This window comes from Abrus precatorius, unplaced genomic scaffold (assembly GCF_003935025.1).
Source record: "Abrus precatorius isolate BTA unplaced genomic scaffold, Abrus_2018 Scaffold10, whole genome shotgun sequence".
In the NCBI taxonomy this organism is placed as follows: Eukaryota; Viridiplantae; Streptophyta; class Magnoliopsida; order Fabales; family Fabaceae; genus Abrus; species Abrus precatorius.
Window position 1 is genome coordinate 8,358,234 of NW_020874292.1, and position 20,068 is coordinate 8,378,301.

At 34.1% G+C, this 20,068-nt stretch overlaps 2 protein-coding genes across 7 annotated transcripts; both read right to left on the reverse strand.

Moving 5' to 3' along the window:
• Positions 1-264: 264 nt before the first annotated feature.
• On the reverse strand, positions 265-10,481 carry LOC113862291 (ATP-dependent zinc metalloprotease FTSH 11, chloroplastic/mitochondrial-like). Of its 5 annotated transcripts, none has more exons than XM_027495390.1 (18): positions 9,994-10,463; positions 9,795-9,889; positions 9,447-9,600; positions 8,886-8,978; positions 8,679-8,764; positions 8,449-8,572; positions 8,177-8,296; positions 7,790-7,840; positions 6,951-7,012; positions 6,245-6,302; positions 5,994-6,119; positions 5,832-5,912; positions 4,996-5,125; positions 4,723-4,871; positions 3,673-3,954; positions 1,543-1,632; positions 1,331-1,384; positions 278-899 (listed from the first exon to the last, which is right to left on the reverse strand). In XM_027495390.1, the coding sequence occupies exons 1-18, from the start codon at positions 10,006-10,008 to the stop codon at positions 744-746; spliced, it is 1,926 nt and encodes a 641-aa protein (XP_027351191.1). In that variant the 5' UTR covers positions 10,009-10,463; the 3' UTR covers positions 278-743. The 5 variants fall into 5 exon arrangements, with proteins under 5 accessions (XP_027351183.1, XP_027351191.1, XP_027351186.1 ...); XM_027495385.1 differs by having other exon boundaries at positions 282-899; positions 8,886-9,134; positions 9,994-10,454; XM_027495382.1 differs by having other exon boundaries at positions 265-899; positions 9,795-10,481.
• A 1,539-nt stretch (positions 10,482-12,020) lies between these two features.
• On the reverse strand, positions 12,021-18,025 carry LOC113863916 (polypyrimidine tract-binding protein homolog 2). 2 transcript variants are annotated; one of them, XM_027497703.1, is made up of 11 exons: positions 17,886-18,025; positions 17,150-17,386; positions 16,827-17,036; positions 15,722-15,784; positions 15,560-15,633; positions 15,074-15,169; positions 14,804-14,861; positions 14,473-14,577; positions 14,277-14,358; positions 13,364-13,476; positions 12,021-12,806 (listed from the first exon to the last, which is right to left on the reverse strand). In XM_027497703.1, the coding sequence occupies exons 2-11, from the start codon at positions 17,333-17,335 to the stop codon at positions 12,453-12,455; spliced, it is 1,341 nt and encodes a 446-aa protein (XP_027353504.1). In that variant the 5' UTR covers positions 17,336-17,386; positions 17,886-18,025; the 3' UTR covers positions 12,021-12,452. The 2 variants fall into 2 exon arrangements, with proteins under 2 accessions (XP_027353504.1, XP_027353510.1); XM_027497709.1 differs by having other exon boundaries at positions 15,722-16,693; positions 17,886-17,989.
• Between the last annotated feature and the right edge of the window lie 2,043 nt (positions 18,026-20,068).

Consider the following 20,068-nt stretch of genomic DNA (forward strand, 5'->3'; position numbering starts at 1 on the left):
TAAATCATCGGTCTCCCCATAGCTATTTTGACTGACTTTACTTCTTTTTTTATGGTCAGGCCTTCGTCACTTTTACATTTTTTTTTATGGTCTTCATCACTTGTTACATTCAAAATTCAGCCCATTCGAAATAAAGACCTATAAATCTTAATCACTAAAAGACTATTAAATAATATTTTTAAGATAATATGTATATACTTTTTCATTTAATGCATACTTTATAAACTAGGAGGAAGATTATTAAGAAGATAAATAAGAGGATACAGCAAGGCTCTATCATCAAATATCAACCATGTTTAATATTTAGTGCGGGACAGTAATGCTTATGCAGAGTTGTTAAATGCTAATTTTGTTGCTGCACCCTTCAGTTGGATCACATGAACAGATACTTGGATTCAATAAACAATAAATTTTAAAGGCAGTGAATAATGAGTACCCTAGTAGGCACAATTCTCAAAATGTCCAATAAATATCTTTCGACAAACTATACACAGTTCTCTCCAAAAACAACGTTGCTCGCACTCCTAGCAAGGGCAATACTCCGATATTTGTCATTGTGGTCAGGACTGGTTGCTTCAGATATTACTCAAAGGTGTATCACTTGGAATCATATGACCAGAATAAAATGCACAAAGGAGTGGAGCACAATTGGATCAAGAAAAATACCTGTAGGGCAGCTAGTTATGCTGTACACACTACCACTATAGTTAGAATAGTTAATAGGCAGCAAGCAGAAAGAATGTTTAGACCAATACAAGCTCCGCTTCGGCTGATTCTTGTTCTTGTTGCTTTGGCGGTCTTCCTTCCCCATATGGTAGAAGTATCCGCCTGATTTCTTCTGCACTAAGCGTCTCATACTCTAATAAAGCATTCGCCAGTGCATGTAATGCCTTCTCGTGCTGAAGAAACGTTAGAAGTTATTTGGGCTCAACACTTATCAGATGTGAGACAATTGCAAATCCATGCATGGCATAATGTTGGCTGCTTATTTTAATTAATCAAAACCAGAGAAAAAGCTATGTGCATAAAACAGAAAATTTTCTTTATGAATCTATAATCTGCATATGGTGTTATCACAGTATAAAATGATTTATACGACGTATTTGTTGTTCACGAAAGTGGCTTTTGGTTCAGAAATCAAAATTATTAACCTTTCAGAAGCACTGCCAAATTTTGATTCAGGACACTAAATAGCGTGGTTTTTAGTATTAGCGCCTGGAATTTTATGTTAAATCTAGATAAAGAAAATGAATAATTTTACGCAGGACAATAGATTGTCTAGAAATTGCTAGAAATGACAGATTAAACCCAAAAACTTGATTTGACAAACCTTCTTTAGAAGGGCTTTCACTCGATCATATGCCTCTCTAAGAAGTTTCACAACCTGCAGAACAAATATAAAAATTCAAATTGCAAACCAAATATTTATTTTTCATAAAACAAGTTCAAGTTCTTAAAAGAGCAAATAAAATAACCCAAACGTGAATATCCAGCATCAAAAGATTCAAAACAATATGAAGGCTATAGAATCAAAACACTTGCCTCTGCATCAATACGGGACTGCATTTCAGAACTTGGTCTCTCCTTTATACGTATTGGCCCTATTGCATCACTCATTCCACAAATTGATACCTAGTGCAGAAACAAAAATGACAAGAGTTAAGCTCATTTTAACACAAAAGGTAGGTGCAGACTCCAGAACATAGGACATGGTTCTAGTCACCAATCAGTCAGAGGGAAGTTCTAAGTACTTTGTTACGATTACTTGTGAACATTCTAAGTATTAAATACAATGAAAGAAATAGGCTTTGGTCCTATAAATATAGGTCATTTTGTGATTAGTCCTTACAAATATTTTTGTTAGAAAATAATCCTTAGAAAGTTAAAAATTTAGGATTTAGTCATGCCGTTAATTTTCTTCTATTAAATTCTGAGCTGGCAGACAGAAAGTCAGCTCAGGACTGACACATGGCATGCCATGTTATATATTTAATATTTTATTATTTAAAATAATTATTTACAAAAAAATCCTTACACATATTTTACTTATTTGCAAAAGATTCTTCTTCCTCTCAACCCCCTCTCCTCAACAGCAGCTAACAGCCTCACCTCCCACTTCCAACTCCAAACCTCAACTTTCACCTTCTTTACCCTAACTCCCACTCAAACCCCAACATCCACTCTCACCCCTTTCCCCCAACCCCACCCTTTTCCCCTCCCCAACTTCCACTTCCACCCCCTCCTCTTCCCCTTTCTTACACTCCACCTCTTTTGGACACCTCTTCTCTCACCTCATCCCACCTCCTTTCCGATACCTATTTACACTTCCACCCTTCTCCTACTCTCACCCTGCACCTCTTCCATCTCCCTCTCTACTATACACTCCTAACCTCCACACCTCTCTCACTACCCATACGGGCAAGATTTTCATTTAAAAGAAAGATATAAAAAGGGTATAACTAGTCAGGGTCATAGTAAAAAAGAATAAAAAACAAGTCTTAGGCATAGGAAAAATAATGGTGAAAGCCCACCAATGTACTCTCGAGTCCTACGTCCCAAACCCTGAAGATGTCACACAAGAACTCAATTTCCATGTTCATTTGTACATACTACCCTTACCTACTCTTTTCCTATATTAACATGTTATCCAATTAGTAAAAAAAAAATGAATAATTTGATTAGAATAATTCATCCCAATTCAAATTTGACTCTTGAACGAGTGTGATGTTTTCCGTTAGCAAACCTCAACCCCTTCTCACATTTTAATCACAACCCCAACTCCAATTCTCATACCCTTTCCATCTCCCTCTCCATTATCCACCCCAAATCCAACATGCACATCTCTTCTACTACCCACACCCCTTTCATTAGCAAACCCCAACCGCTCCCACCTTCACGCCTCTTAGTTGCTGCTGCGGAGTTTGATTTTGCCTACAAATTATTCTGCAACTCACAATTATTTGGGGTGTAAGGGGAGGACATGGGAACAGGGTTGGGAGAGAGGTTGAGAGTAGGAGAGGGTACGAAAATGAGGATAGGAGAAGGGTGATAGTGGGAGGAATGTACATTAATGAAGTTGGGGTAGTGTAAAGGAGAGAGGAAGAAGTGGGGTAAAAGAGAATGTATAGGAGTAGAGTTGGAAGGAGAGTATGAGTTAGAATGGTGTAAAGGGAAGAGTACTAGAATGGGGACGGAAGTAGGGTGAAAGGGAGGGGGAGAATGAGGATTTGGAGAAGGGGAAGAGGAGGGGAAAGGGTATACAATAGAGAGAGGAATGAGAAAGTGAAAGAGAAGAGAGTCTTTTTATAAATATTAAAAATGTGTTAAGGATTTATTTGTAAACAATAAAAACTAAATAATAAATAAATGACATGTTATGCCACATGGCGTTACGTGAAGTGCTAAGCTGTCTGACAGAAAGGAGGTTAATGACAGGAACTAAATCCTAAATTTTTAACTTTTTAGTAACTATTTCATAATAAAAATATTTGTAAGGATTAATCACAAAATAACATATATTTATAGAGACTAAAAACATAATTAAGCCAAAGAAATATCTAGGTGCAAAAATTTTGTATTGCTTTTGTGGCTAAGATAAAGTCAGTAAAAATAACCCCAGGTTCCCCAAATGAAGAGACTGAATTTGTCATTAAACAGGAAGCAGAAAATTACCATATATTGGGCAAGCTCGGTAGCTGTATGAAGATCACTACTTGCTCCTGTTGTGATATTATCCTGACCAAAGATAATTTCTTCTGCAACTCTTCCACCCATACAAACATCAAGGCGAGCTAGCAACTGCTTCTTGCTGATTGATGTCTCATCAATAGAAGGAAGCTGAGTGACCATTCCTAAGGCAGATCCACGAGGCATGATTGTTGCCTTGTGAATCGGTTGAGCCCCCTCAGTGTTAATGGCAACAATTGCATGGCCACTCTCATGATAAGCAGTAAGCTAAAAGTTTCACAAGCAACATTAACATGGATAACGGCACATCCATAAACAGTTCAATACTAAATTGATTAATTCTACACAAAATGTTTACAGATTTTGCAAGCTGATTTTGGACATCAAAATTTTGAGTTCAAAATAAGAAAATGACAAATCTGGTGATAAAATACAATCTCATCATTTTTAAGCCAGGTTGGTATTTTTACAGAGAGAATAGCATAGCATAATACAAGCATAAGCTGATTGTACTGAATAAACAATTGACTGAAAGATGCTCATAAGCAATGATATAAGAAATAGTTGGAGCTATAAATAGGTTATAGTATGTTACAACAGAAAAAATGACTCAAGATACAGGGACACTTTGGAAGAGAGTCAATTTACCAATAGATTTCTAACTCACAAGCTGACAACTGGTTGATTAACTATTATCAGTGTGTCTTCCATTTTCTTTTAAGATAAAAAAAAATCATGAAAGGTTCATGTCTTTTAATGATGTAGATAATTTCACTGTTCAGCGAATGGAATGTCCGAAAGGAAGAACTGAGTTAGAGTTTTTCAGTGTAATGATTAGTTTTGGTAACAATCCTACAACATAGTTGACTACTACAGGGACAACTATAATTTTCAAATAACGTAGCACAGAAATTTCAGGTTCAAAATTTTTTAGAAGACGATAAGACTAAAAACTGTAGTAATTTATATATAAATCATGATCACGATCACGAAGCTGAAGTGCTAAAACAAATATCATAAATATACAATACACACCTTTTTTGATTCCTCTGATATGGACATCGTTTTTCGCTCTGTACCCATAATTATTCTATCTTTCGCAAACTCCAACTGTGCAGCTGCTAATTTCTCTCCACCTTCAACAGCAGCTTTAATAGCAGCAATGTTTACCAGGTTTGCAAGATCTGGTTTAAAGGAACGATTAAAGAAAACATAACATGAATGAAACTTGAAGTGGGATAAGATTTGGATTAACAGAAAGGAAGGCAAAGAGGTTCTTCTTGTCACATAAATTGAACTATTATTCACCTGCCCCATTGAATCCTGGGGTTCCACGAGCAATTGATTTAATATCTACATCATCAGCCAAAGGTTTATCTTGCAGGTAAAGCTCCAATATTTCTTGTCGGCCACGTAAATCTGGATTTGGAACAACAATCTGGAATTGGATTGGTTAGTCATATTATATTCTGTCAAAAAATTACATAACATTCCGGACATTATCATGATATAATTTAACAGGTAGGTCCAAATAGAGAGATCAGATTAAAATCATTGGAAAATTAGAAAAGATAATGTTTATACAACAAAACACCAATCTCTTATCAGTGCAGAGAAATAAAGACACAAGAACACAGAATATGATCTCAAGTACACCAGATCACTACAAGGAGTGGTCCTAGAGCTTTAATTTTGTCAACTTTTAAAAGGTCCACCTGAAAATTCTGGATTTAATAGATAATAGGTTAAGAAATCACTTTATCCCATAGCAGAAACAACATAATATTATCTTTGAAATTGTAGCACTAAATATTACCAAACATATTAAAGAAAGGAGCGTAAGATCCTTGGAGGTGTTGTCCTTTTTCAGGTCTGTAGTGAGATTTGGACAAATAATTTTATTTTCCACTTCTAAGGGAGAAATTTGTCTATTTGGCTACCTTATGCATTTCAGCCGTCGTTTTTTCTGAGGGCTTTCTTTAATGACGTGATAGATGGACAGGAAAATTTTTCTGAGCTAAGCTTTATATTGTCCTTTCTGTCTCTTGCATTGTTTCTTTCTTTGTTACTCTAGGAGGATTTCTTATCCTCCCACTTACTCTTCATAAATTATATTTAGTGGGAAAAAAAAGAATAGGACTTACATGCCGATCAAATCTACCAGGTCTTGTTAAAGCAGGATCAAGAATATCAGGCAGGTTTGTTGCAGCCATTACTATTATTCCCTACAAGATAAAGATGTTGAATAAATCTGGAAAACAGAGAAATTGATTAACACTCTCAGATGTGTAAAACTTCAAATATACTTCATTCTGCTCAAACCCATCCATTTCAACAAGTAGTTGATGCAATGTCTTCTTTGTATGACCCTCCCACTGTTTTCTAGTTGAACCAACGGCATCTATTTCATCAATGAAAATGATACAAGGAGCCTACAAAAATGATGGGGGAAAAAGAATGCTCCAAATCAGAAATAAAAAAGGAGAGGTGGTACAAAAGTAATTTAGTAAACCAGAATAATAGACTGTTGAGAGTCCATTGACCAAAGGCAACAAACCTTCTTTTTCGCTGCATGAAATAAAGATCTTACACGTCGAGCACCAACTCCAACATACCTGAAGAGGAAAAGTGAAATGAGATTGGGTCAAACTCAAATCACAGTGGAATGATACTAAGGTGGCAATATGAATACAACATAGTTGATGAAGGGTATTCTCCCATTAGAATGGCAAGAACAAATAGGTCCAAGTAATCAATATTGGAAAAGCTAAAGAAACATAATATATGTCATACAGGGAACAACTAATGTACCCTTGTTAACAAAGTTGTAATGCAATAACATTCTTTATGCACCCTTTCCAAGACAACATATAATTTATCCTTATTATATTCAAGCAACCTGTTTCAAATATGTAGACCGTTGGACTCATGAATTAGACAAAACAGTGATTATATTGATGAAACAATCTGGTTTAATAACCAGATTTGCAGTACAAGCAGTCAGCCACACACGAGTTTCTCCTTAAAAGGAGTTTCCTCCTTCAGAACATCATAAACAACAAACTGACACCTTATTTTCCTCCAAGTCTATCAAACTAGATAGAACACTATAACTGTTGCATCATAAAACATAACTTCCTAATTCAGAATTATAACTGCCTTAATACAGACTTTGGCCCATCAAAGACTACTTATAATATATAACGTATGCTAAACACAAACTTTAAGCTATTGAAAATGAAGAATGCAAAAGGAACACTTACATCTCCTCAAATTCAGAGCCTGCTCGATAGAAAAATGGAACACCGGCTTCTCCAGCTATAGCCTTCAAGGTCCCAGATAAAGCAAACACTATCAGATCACAATACTTTGTGAATTTCAATAGATTTACAGTACCAGTTTACCAGAGGTAGAGGATAACAAAGTAGTGTTTTCTTTTCCAATTATATTAATGGAGTCCAAAGACCAAATGAGAAAACAAAGTTGTTGAAAAACTATGAATTCTTTATCCGTATAAAGAAATTTGAGTCTAAACTTAAGAAAGTGAAATCATTAATGGGTCTACACCTAGCACTAAGTAACAAGAAAAAAAAACAGACCATAATGCACACACAAACATATATGTCATGATTTTCCATTGCATTTGGTACAAGTGTGAGAAGAGAAACATGAAGGAAAGTTATTTTAGGCAAAAGCAAACATTAGATAAGAATACCATCATTGCCAAATTGAATTGAAAGCCTATCAGGTACACACAATTAACACCTGCATGGACAAACCATAAGGAAGCTGAACATATACAATTATTAATAATGATAAGCATATCCAAACAGTTCACAATAGCAAAGAAAAATAAACTTTTTCTTTCAGTTACTGCTTAGATAAACAAATTATGCAAAGAAATATTGGAGCCATGATGTATAAAATTGAAAGACAAGAACCAAAGACCAAATATGTAATTACCAAAAACTTAATGAAAGCTTATACAAGTGGAAATCCCTGAAGCACACGAGGCCAATAGGTGCAAGTTCTAAAACCAAGAACTTCATAAAACTTGTAAGAAAATAATGTCCTAAGATATGCAGAGCAGAAACAAACTGACCTTGGCTAACAGAGTTTTTCCGGTTCCAGGTGGTCCTGTCAAGAGAATCCCCTGAAAAAAATAAATGTTTTAGGCTCACTGGAGGATAAAAACAAACAAATTCCGATGCACACTGAAAACTGTGGAATCTTGGTATTAGAAAAGCAACTTCATCAGCATAAATAAAAAAAATTAAAGAATTCCCAATTTTGTGGTGATAAAAAAAAACTATCATGTTTATTACTGTAAAAAAACAATTTGCTATATGTTATCATCTCACAAACAGGGATGGAACCTAGGCCTCTACAAAGAAACGAGAAGCCAATCACATGTAAGGGAAAATTTAGAAATTTAAGTAAACGCTTTGATGCAGAAAAATTCAACAAAAAGACAGTCACTTCTTCAGACCTTTGGCAACTTTCCTCCAAGGCGGGTAAATTTATCTGGATTTCTCAAGTACTCCACAACTTCCTCAAGTTCTTGTTTTGCATCATCACAACCTTTCACATCTTTAAATGTTTTGGCAATCTGCAAGGGGAAAGGGAGAGAAAGAGAGCTGATAGTTCACCAACAATAACATGACAAGAGCAGTAGAGGTAGATTCTTGTAGTTTGCAGGGAACAAACTCTAAATGAGCCAATTCAAAGGATCAGACACAGAATACATCTTAAAATGTTAACCTTTTCTGGCATCACTTCCTTATTTAGTTCCTTTGGGGAAAATGAAGTACTTGAACCAACACTTGAAGTTCCAACCCCACCCAAGCTTCCAATGTATTTTTGAAGTGCTACAATACCCAACACCCTGAAAGACATACATATTTTGTAAGACAATACATGAGGCTTTCAGATATGATATAGAGAAGAAATAGAGAAGAATGAAAGATGGAAACGCTAAAACCAAGTCATACCAGACCACTCCCATAGCAACAATAAACACAACAGTTGATAAAAGATCTTGTACAAGATGTGATTTGTTTGATACTTTTGGTTCAACCTAAAGATGGAAACAGATTTGTGAGATTCCCAAAACAAGCAAACAAAAAAGAATCTGGACAAGAAAATGCTAATCATTAAAACCATAAATAAAAAAGAACATTTTTTGCAATAATTGTTACCATAATCACATGTAATGGCTGCCTTTCAGATGTTCCAGGGCTAAGAATAGGCTCATCTGAGTTGCCTGATGCTCGCTGCTTCAACTCTTGCAACTGTGAAAACATATTTACCATCAATTGGACCATGATATAACCATTACATGTAAATAATGAAATAAAAGACGTCAAATGAAACTGATATAAAGGTGAAACGACAAGACAGTTCATGGTGACAAAAGGAACAGTCCACGGTCGCAACACATGAAATTTCTGCGAAAAACAAGAGCGCCATGAAGGGCAAATCAAATAATTTGGATCCAGAAATGCATACAGCAAAAACAGCCCAAATTTTAAAGTATCCAACAAACCACTCATGTTATTTTCAGATTTTGAGACTCAAGGAATAGTCAGTCACTCAGGACAAGGATAAATGACACATCATTGATCAACAATAAAATTTTCCAACACATGAATGACAAAATGATGCTTACTACACTCTCCTGAATGAAAAATGAGCAATTAAGAACTGGGTAACACTGACCAAACAACAACAAAAAAACAAAAGTTAGACAAAGTGACTACCAGGGTATGAAGGGTAGAAGGTTTTCCAGATTCCTCATTTGGAAGATATTCAGCAATGGCATTAGTGATCACCAGAGCTCGAAGATATTCTACAACACCTCTACTGTCTACAGCACCCTCTCTTTCTTCAAAGTGCTTGATGACACACTCAGGACTGGTAAAAAAGTAAAAATAACACAAACTTTGACTCAAATTGAAATCATCCACTCCTACCAAACTGAAAATTATTCCACGTGATAATTACATTCTTCATCATCATGCATGAGCTGTGCTATTCATAGCCATTATATTTTATTTAACTTCTCCAAAAATCGATATTCTGATTTCACAATGCAATACGATTCAAACCTGTGCTTATTAAATTCAACAAGTAGTGCAGTTTGTTTGGCAACATCGTTGGGATTTGCCTCAGCCTCAGCGATTAACTTTGCCAAACGCCTCTCCTGTTGCCAAAACGGCACCCAATTAATGAAATCGATGAAAGCCTTTTTTATACCTTCTCGTGTTTCCTCAAAGAACGCCACAATCGGTAACCTTCCGTCCCCACCTTCCTCTTTCGCATTCTCACTCTCCGTCACTCCCTCGTCAGTTAAAGGATTGAAACATTCAGCGTCATTTCCGTCGACGACACTCGTTAATTTTGGAGTTGCTTCGTTTTCATTTAAATTAGAATCGGCATCTGAAGGATTTGATTGAGACAAAGAAGTTACGTTGCAAGAGATTGTAGAGAGAATGCGCGGGTGAAATTGGAGCGGATAGAGTTTGAAAGAATGAGGGAGTTTGTAGAGAAAACGATGTTGCTTGTGAGAGGAGAATGGGAAGGAAATTCTACAAAGAAGTGAAGCTTGAAGTGTGGCCATGGTTATTGCTTAATGCTTACTAGGATTCTTCTTCCTCACTCTGATGAGATGTGAGAGTGAGAGAGGAGAAGAACAAAACAGAACAGAACAGAACAGAGGAAAAGGATTAGATGAAGAGGAAGTTAGAGGTGCCTTATCTATTGATTGAAATTGGTGCCGCTTTTGGATAACGCTTATGGATTTTAAATCTTATCAAGTTTTAAACTTGCTTAAGGATAGTGGCAATTGATTTTTTTTACGTAGAACTAGTGATTATGTTTTTAAACGTTTCCTATCTTCACTTGCTTATGTTTTTAAATGTTTCGTGCTAAATTATAATACATTCATATTTTAATTTCAAAAAATTAGCAGGAGCGTTATGAAATTTTTATGTGCTCTAAAACCTAAACAGTAGATACCGTTTTTAGAATTAAGCGTCACGAAATGCAAATTATTAAATTATATTTTTAGAATGATAAAAAGTGAAAATGATATGTAAACTAAGTAATAAAAAAATATACAAATATATATAAAAAAAATTCTATTTGGAAAGGAATAATTTTCACTTTACCGCAGCTAATGCAGTGCCAAACTTAGAATATTGGTGATTGTTTTAATGTTAAAGTTTGAACAGAAATGAATTCTTGGTGTTGATAGATTTTCTGACTAACTGAGGTTTAAGACAAATTTGTAACTCAGCTAATGATTTAAAAGAGTGCTCGACTATTTATGGAGGGATTGATAAGAGGTGCATGTGGAGAATCTTTAGCTGGTTCAAAACTTATCAAGTTAAGAGGCTTTAAGAATGTCTGCATTGAAGTTGACTCCAGCGAAATTGTTCATACTAGTTTATTTGATCAAGAAATTAATAGTCAGTTTATCCTTACTGTTTTTCTGTATTCGAAATCTTTTAAGTTGCAATAAGGTTATAAATTAGTCCACATTTATAGGAATGCTAATAAAAGTGCTGATCGTTTGACCCAAAATGGCCCAAATGCTATTAAGAATGTTGATTTCTTTCTCTCTTTCTTAAGTTGAACTCTCTTAGGATTTGTTATTCCAGAATCTTTATGTAATTTCTAGTTGTTTTCTTGGACCTTTTTAGCCCCATTCAATATAATAATAATAATAATAATAATAATAATAATATATGTAAGTTTGAATTTAACATCCGGATTATGTTTTCAAACTTTAAATTGAGTTATAAGAAGTTTATACGATTGAGCAAAGGTAATTGAAAGGTTCAAAAATATGTAGACTGAATTTAACCCTCTTTTCTTTTCCTTCAAAGCCTTCGTCGCACATACCTATCTTACTTTAGAATACCGTTTAATAAAACAAAACAGAAAAATATTTAATAAAAAAGATGAATTAACGAGACACTGGTTACCATTACTTTATATTTGACACAAGTTAATTTTAATTAACGACACAAATTTTATTCATGTTACTACATTTTCTTTTACTCTAATGAATATTAATTAAAAATTCTATTCAAATTGGACCAAATCTTAATGCCATTAAATATTTCAACTAATACATTTTAAAACTCATTCAACGATGGTTGATAATGCATATTCTGTAATTCGCAGTCGTTAATTGGGTTCAAAAGCTGAAGCTAAGTTGCCGCTAATAACATGGGATATAATTTGTCATCAATACAATAGCCTGTTTAGAATAGTGGAGGAACAGATTCCTGCTTAAAGGTAAAAAAAACAAATCATGCCACATTGCCAATCAATTTGCTCTGTAAAAAAGTATTAGTGTGCAAAACTACTTTACACCACTGATTTTTTTTGTTGGCAATAGATTTTGATGACGTAAACGGTAAATCAAACAAGCTAAATCAATTATACTAGAATTAATTTTTAAATATCTTTCTCAAGCACAAATCAATTAAAACATAACATTTTGTTTCAAAGCTGATACTGAAGAACCAAGAAGTTGTTGACCAATTGCTTACAGACTTTCACATTCAAAATCTGAAAAATAACAGACGGGAAAAATGAGAAGTGGTCCATTTGAGGTTCAGCATAACTGTCAGCAAATGCAGGCAAGCTGCAACAGATGGGAACTTCAGTTTAAATCACAGTTCTCAGTTCTGCAGAAATCAGCTGACTGTGTTCACCAATATATCAAGATCTATTTGAGACACAGGAGAAGCATGCTATTGGGTACGATCAGATCCGTATGTGGGCAATGTCGTTGTAGGTTGCAGCGTGCTGTGACTGGGAAATTGCATTCCTGGGGTCATTTGTGGTGGCATAGTTCCAGGTGGCATGTAAACATTATTGTGCATCTGCATTGGCATAGACTGGACCGCTGTTGGTGGAGCTGATCCCCATCCAGCCTGAGACTGAGGCATCATAGCCTGCTCAGAAATTGGAGTATACTGAGACCCATTGTATGGTTGAGCAGGAGGACCCATCATGGGAACAGATTGTTGCCCTAAAATTGAGGGCTGGGCGTTCACAACAGGCGTATTAGGAATGGTATAGTCTCTACTCCTATCATTATTGACCTGCAATATCATAAAGCAGCAGCCTTAGAATTAAATGTTATACTGAAGCCATAATATAACACGTGAGAATGACTAACTACAGAAGGGTTTACTACTTGTGGTGAGTTTGAAAAATGACTATACAATACCAGTTAACCCCTACCAGAATGCCACCCCTCCAAAAAAATAAAAGGAAAACCTAATACCGAGTAGCAAATCTAAAATTAGGACAGAGGACCCTTGTATTGCATTTGTGTAATTAAGGCAGTCAAAAGGTTCCACGAGAAAGGTATGATGGAGGCCAACAATAGCAAGGTAAATTTTGTCAAGCTTCAGCATAAGGATGTTCAAAACATCATCCCAGGAGAGAAAACCTAGGGTCCAAAGCTAGATTCTCAATTTTTTACTACAGTAAATAATTTACATCCTCGAGAAATGAAGATTGGCTGCGTTTGCTTGTATAACAATTCCCACCATTTTGTTGTAATGATATAAGGCACCTTCAATTTCACTCACTCAGTCAATCGTTTATTAAAATGGGCATCAATCCTCACTCTACAGATAGTTTAGTTGTTTACCTTTATACTAAGATCTGTATGACGTGAATATGAGATGTGAAGCTTGCAAAAACCTCCATCATATATGCAGTGTCCTTCCAAGGCTTCCTTTGCCACAACAGCTGTCTGAGTATCTGAAAGTCAAAGCTTGTCACTATCTCAAGCTTATACTGACAGTATAAAATAAAACAAGGCAAATAAAAAGTTTCTAATATCAATAAGGTCAAAGTTCTCCAAGCTTGTCGAGTCATGACACTAAATGCACACACGACAAATTTGAATCATCCTTATTAAACCTATCAAAGATAAGTATGCACCCCATTGAGGAGATTCCCAACAAGCAACTGATCCGTAATCCTTGAGAGAATAATCATATCTTTAGTAAATTATTTACCTAAAGAGAAATTGAGAAAAGAATAAGCAAGTGCAGCTAGAAGTATCTTTTTTAATATTTCTATCCAAAATAAATCAATCTCAGCACTGGGCCACTTCTGTTCTCAAGGATTGTTAAATCATGAGCGGAAGGACCTCCAAGATAATGCAAATAAGGGAGTTCATTGAGGTTGCACTTCACCCAACTTTTTTTGGGATTTGATTCTTCTAAAGAGGAGAAGCTAGATCAAGCACAACTTTAAAGGAGATCTTAAAAAAATAGTTTTAATGAAGAAAAAAACAAAAGGAGGAGCTTCCACAGAAACTCCCTCAAATTCCAGATCCTAAATGTTTGATTTTTATAGAATCAGGCAACAATTTGCAGAGGCACATTTGAAACCTTCCCCCAAATGTAATTTTAAAACTTAGAAGACAGAGAAAACAATTGACAGGCAGGCACAACCATTTGGTATGCACAAACACTAAAAATCATCAGTAGTTCAGTGCAGACAAAATATATCAAAATGAAGACAGGTAAAATTTTTAAAGATCTCAATCTAACCTGGATATTGAATCAGAGCCTGTAAGCCACCATTCTTATCAAACATTGCAATCTTTTGGACAGGCCCGAAAGCAGAGAAGACCTGTCACAAATTTTTTTAAAATGTGAATAAATGGCACAAGATTATTAACTTTAATATGTTGGCAATCATCAATCAATAATGATAAAAAAAAGGCTGGTCATGGTTTAAAAGTACCATGTGTAAGACATCCAGTGTTACAGCATATTGCATATTCTCAATAGATGCAAGAAGAACATTACTCTCAGTCTCCAGTCTTTTCCCATCCAAACCAATCATGGCCTGCAAAAGTTACAAATGAATATATTAAAAAAAAAATCAGTAAGCATTAAACAAGTCATGAAAATGGGCAGCCCTTATACAGAAGATGTAAATCTAACTAACGTGCATGACAAAAATATTCAATTTTAAAAAAAGTGGTTTGGAAGCTTTCAAATTTTGCACATAAAACCAGGTCACAAAAGAATGTTACTCCCTTAAAACACAATTGTTGACTGTCAGACATTACCTGTCCACTTCCCTCCACAGCTGATGGAGCAACTGGAAGGTAAGGATTAGTGTAGTCTCTGGAGAAAAGAATTTAAAAATAATAAATTTATTATCATAGAGAGAAAAAAGGCTTGAAACTGAAATGAAGGGTGAGATATAGAACCAATCTCAATAATAGAGAATAAACAATAAACCAACAGGAAAAGGTAAGAATATTGGTAAATAAAATAAAAAGTTCTCCCAAAACTTATTGCCTTTAAGCTGGCAATACCAAGGAAATTGGCAATACCTGCTCCTGTGACTTTGAAACTTCACACTTAAATCAGAATGCCCAGAATATGTGATTCTAAGGGTACATGGTCCCATATTCTCAGCCAGCAGATACCTGATACCAAATCAGAATTAAAGATCAATCATCAGAAAAAACACAATTTGTGAAATAATAAGAGTTAATTAATGTTCTAATAACTACTAATTTTCAGCCCAACTCATACTTGGCACTTCTTTTATTTTCAAGATCAGTCCAGGTGGCACAACAGCGTTATGTAGCCAACCACATCTCACGCATTCAACGATAAATAAAATTACAAACAAGTGCAACAAATGACAAAGTCTATTAACTTCATAATATGTTAAATACAAAAGGAACTGCCAAGTGTCGATAATAGTCCAACAGTTAATTGCAGAACAGTCCAAGATCATATCAGCATCTACTGCCAATTGATCCACAACAGTTGAAATAAGAAGCTTGTCAAACAAGTAATACAATTTTTACCTAGGTATGCTTCTCCCGTCCAAAGCATCCTTTGCAGAGGTGGCAGTCTCAGCATCAGAGAATTGCACCAGTGCCTAAACATTTGTACACAGAATTAGCTTGTGCTCATAAAATATATTTAAAAAAAGGGAGAATAGATAAAAGGGTGGCCTATCATTAAACCTGGAATCCTGCTGTCTTCTCAAAAGTAGTAATCTTATGCACAAATCCAAAGGCCGAAAAAACCTGCATGAGCAAATAATAAACTTTCAGGATGATACTAATTAGGTGAATCTTGAGAATTGAACACACACTAGAATTTTTGGCATGTAGATAAGGAAATTTGTCACTGACACAAAGTAAAAAACATTTTACGGACAATAAATATTAACAAATAAAACCATTATAGAACTTAAACATATGCAAGTTTAAGGCTCTAAGCAAATCAATATATCTCTTGAAATGCTACTAGGATAATGTTTTTGCTACTTATGTTCCTGACAGAAGAACTAGACCATTGTAAGCAAAGAGCAAGGCAGATGAAACAGTGAAATTATCAACACAATTGTCAGATTATTCTCATTAATGATCTAGTACTAACTACAGAAAATGGGGGGAATAATTAAGCCAAGGGATTCAATTCAGATCACGGTTATCTTATACAAATAACCACCTAGAATACATAACTGTTATAATGCTTAAAAGAATTTGAAGGTAATGCCATAATTCACTTTGATAATAGAATAAATGACTCAAATAAAGGATTAGGGAAGTAAAGTACCTCCTCAACTGTAAATTATGTGAAAACTCAGCATTCAGTAGCCAAGTTTAAAAGGAAATTTTAGTGTACTTTCAGATAAGACTTAGAAAATCTAAAAGCACATCCAAACAATAGTTGGAACACAGAACATAACTGAACAGCACAGAATTTGGAGACTAAATCTAAATGCCAATGCAGATGATGAGTCAATGAAGAAAGATGCACAAAAGGAAAAAAATGGAAACATCCTAAACTACAAGAATGGCAGGAGTTGAGGGGGAGAATAAGGAAGAAAGAGGTAGTGTTAAGGAAAGGAGAAAGGAGACAAACACACAAGCGCTATTTCTCCCAAAGCACTAAGCTGCCATTGAAGATATTGCCTTGACATGGGCCTGCTGATTCATTCACATACATGTCAACAATTTTTCCATAGCCTGACAAAGAAAAACCTAATCACAAAACTAAATGACCAGCATCCTCATGATGACACTGTTAGCATATAACTAATACACACATGCAATAGCTTACCAAGTGCAAAACATCAATGCTGACAAGGCGTGCATCTGTACCCTCAATAGTTACCAACAATACATTCCCAGGAACATCTGCAGCAGTTTTGTTATTCACTATTTCTTGCCTATTTGAATATTGTAGATATACAGTTTTCCCCCGTACTTGGGCAGGCTCTGATGATGAGGCATAGTATGATATCATTGCAATGGCTTGATTTAAATCTGCCTGTAGGTTGTGGTTACAACATATTATTTTCTAACTAAAAATTCGGTAACTTTACATGAAAGGAAAAGCAATTTAGGGAAATAATGAAAAACCAAAAAACAAAATATACTCACAAATTCAATAAAGGCTTGATTTCGATTCGCTCCAACATTGCACTTTGTGTTCACAACTTTACCAAACGGCTTCCCAAGTTCAATCAGTTCCTCCTCTGTGCACTCCCAAGGCAAGTTTCTCAAATGAAGCACCTTTGATGGGGGCTGAGTGTAGCGGAATTGTGGCTGACTAGACACCGATGCCATTTCAGACAATAACCCTAAAACGAGGAAAGGAACCACCAAAATTTGCAGTCCCTACAACATCCATTTCACAATCAGGTATGTTGTCAAACACCCAAGAGAATACTTCATAACTATGCTTCTCAAAACAATTTCGAATCGAGGGGATTCGTTTACTCGTGAATTACAATTTAACCAGCATGCTTCATAAAGCTCCAACAACCAAACCTTATCCCACGACCAAGGCCATAAGATTGGCCGAATACAACTTAGGCATTCATAGATGCCGTTATGCAAGAAAATTAGGGCAAAAAGAAATCCAAGCAATTCAGTTTAAAAGCTGAGGGAAAAAGTTAACAATGTTTTGGGGGTAACAAAGAAGTGGCGATGAAATTGCAATTCAAGAAATGAAAATTACATAAATGGCATGATCAAGATGGATAGTTAACCGATTTAATCAATTAGAACCAATCTGGTAGTTAGTTGTCACACAGAGACGGTGTGGCGTTTTGTTATTGGGATCCACGAGAATGAAGCAGAATAAAGAGATTTGTAAGAAAACAAAGCAAATTACCTGAGAGAACGGAAAGGATGAGGAGTTCTGATTTGGTACGAGTTAACGGGATTGGCCGATTAGGGTTCTCAAAAAAGGGAGAAAGAAAAACAAGGACCTTCTCCGTTATCAACTATTGTATCTGGCACCGTGGGCAAAGTAAGAAATTTTGCGTGGAATCGTAACCATATATATATATATGATTTTTTTTAATCCAAAAATATTATTTGTGGTATTTAATTTGCATCAATTTAATTTTTTATTTCTTAATTACGATTCATGTTAAGTTAGAATCTGATGTGCATTATTCTGATGTCTTAATATTTAAATAAAAGTTACAAAATATTAAATAAAATAATAATTATTTTATTATGTTAAATGATAATAAAATTTTAAAAATTTATGAATTAGAAATAAATAAAAAAGTGTATTTCTTACTATTTATTGATTTTTCTGGTCATTCTTAAAGAATATTAAATTTTTTTCAAATTTTTAACATGTGTTTTTAAACGTACTTCTGTTAGTTTTAGTGTCCTATCATCGCACGTGTTAAAATTACGTTGAAATACTTTTACATAAATTTAATGAAATTGATTTTAATCTATTAAATATGATTAATATATATGTGTTAATTAATCTTAGTCACTTTTTTTTACCATATATTAAAATTTTTAAAAAATTAATAAAATTAGTATTTTTATTCTTCAACTTGAAATTTTAATTTAATTTTATTTTCCAACCTTATTTTGATTTATTTTAGTTTTTAAATTTTTAAAATCTTCTAAATAAGTTTTTTTTGTTAAAAAATTAATTTCATTAATATTTTGTCTTTTTTATATCACATGCATTGTATTATATTGTTAATAATTTTCTTCCTCGTGTTTGGATACTGTGTATTATTTTTTTCTCTCAAGTGTCTAATTTTGTTTTCACTGGTTCGTGGAATGTTCCATTTCACTTTCTTCCCCATTTTGTTTGTCTATTTTTAATTTTTTTTATGATCTTAATGTCATGTTCTTAAGCTTAGCAACAACAAAATTTTAGGATTTATTTCAATCAACCTATTAAAAGGAGATTTTCTGGTTTTAACTAAATAAATTTGAGTATCAATAATCTCTCAAGTACTTAGGTGGTTTAAAATTTTCTTTTCCTCGAAATAAAATGACCTTCCATAGTTTACTAATGGAACAAGTTGCTATATTATTCATCTAATGTTCAAACCTTTTTGGGGGCCATGAAGTATAGTTACATCAATGACAATTCATTGTTTTAAACTCTCGTCAAATGATTTTATTAGTGAAATACCACGTCTTAGAGTTGTATTACACTTGATCTGTTAAATAACAAATTTGAAGGAAATTTAACCATGATGCTTAAATAGGGGAATACAAGTGCTATTAACTACAGCAGAAGTAATATAGAAAAAAATAAAATGAAAGATTGTACAGATCTGAGGAAAAAAGCAAAATTGAATATTTGAAAGAAAACAAGATGATGAATAATATACAAACATGAGTAAGAAGACGATACATAATGCAAAATGTTACAAAAAAGTCAAAAATATTAATTAATGAAATTAATATTTTTTATGGAAAAAATTTTATTTAGAGTCCAAATTTAATCCAACCTTTTGCAGTCCAATGCATGTAATACGTAAAAACCCACAAAAAAATATATTAAATTTTATCCATTTTAGTAAGTTGTAAATATCCTCAATAATAATATTTTCATTAACAAGGTTCAAATTCAAGTTTTGGTTCAAATATTCTTGGACCATATGCCGGGAACATCAAATTTTTATGAGAATTCAGATCACAACAAATGTGGAGTACATGAAAATTATGGTTATTAACACAAATGTAAGCTTTAATCCAAAATTAGCATGAGTTTTAGTTTTCGTGGAAGGACGTTTGGACAAAAAAGAAAGAGAAAATTTGTTTTCACGTATTTGATACAATAGAAAAGAAAAAAGAAAAAAAATAAGGTAAACAAGATGAAGTGTCTTATATATAACTGTATTTTTGTAGGGTTTTTTCCTCCGTTGTAGAGAACCAAAAATATGAAATCCACAAATAACTAAATTGTTAGTATGTAACATTTTGTTTTTAGAGTGTAATTACTAAACAATCATTCAAATTTTATTTTTGGGAACACGTTATTTGTTGATTTTATTTAACTACTTATTTTAATGGCGGTGCATTTTT

Bases quoted from the DNA above. Each gene is read 5' to 3' on its own strand.
- LOC113863916 (XM_027497703.1), bottom strand. From the start codon at position 17,335: ATGGCATCGGTGTCTAGTCAGCCACAATTCCGCTACACTCAGCCCCCA. The intron at 15,634-15,721 runs GTTTAATGATAG...ACAAATGTTTAG, and splicing joins AGAAGACAGCAGGATTCCAG to GCACTGGTGCAATTCTCTGA. The intron at 13,477-14,276 runs GTTAGATTGAGA...TTTGACTTTCAG, and splicing joins GGCTCTGATTCAATATCCAG to ATACTCAGACAGCTGTTGTG.
- LOC113862291 (XM_027495380.1), bottom strand. From the start codon at position 10,306: ATGGCCACACTTCAAGCTTCACTTCTTTGTAGAATTTCCTTCCCATTC. The intron at 7,013-7,789 runs GTCAGTTTGTTT...GGGACCTTGAAG, and splicing joins GAAAAACTCTGTTAGCCAAG to GCTATAGCTGGAGAAGCCGG. The intron at 6,120-6,244 runs GTTTGTTGCCTT...TCATTTTTGTAG, and splicing joins TTCATGCAGCGAAAAAGAAG to GCTCCTTGTATCATTTTCAT.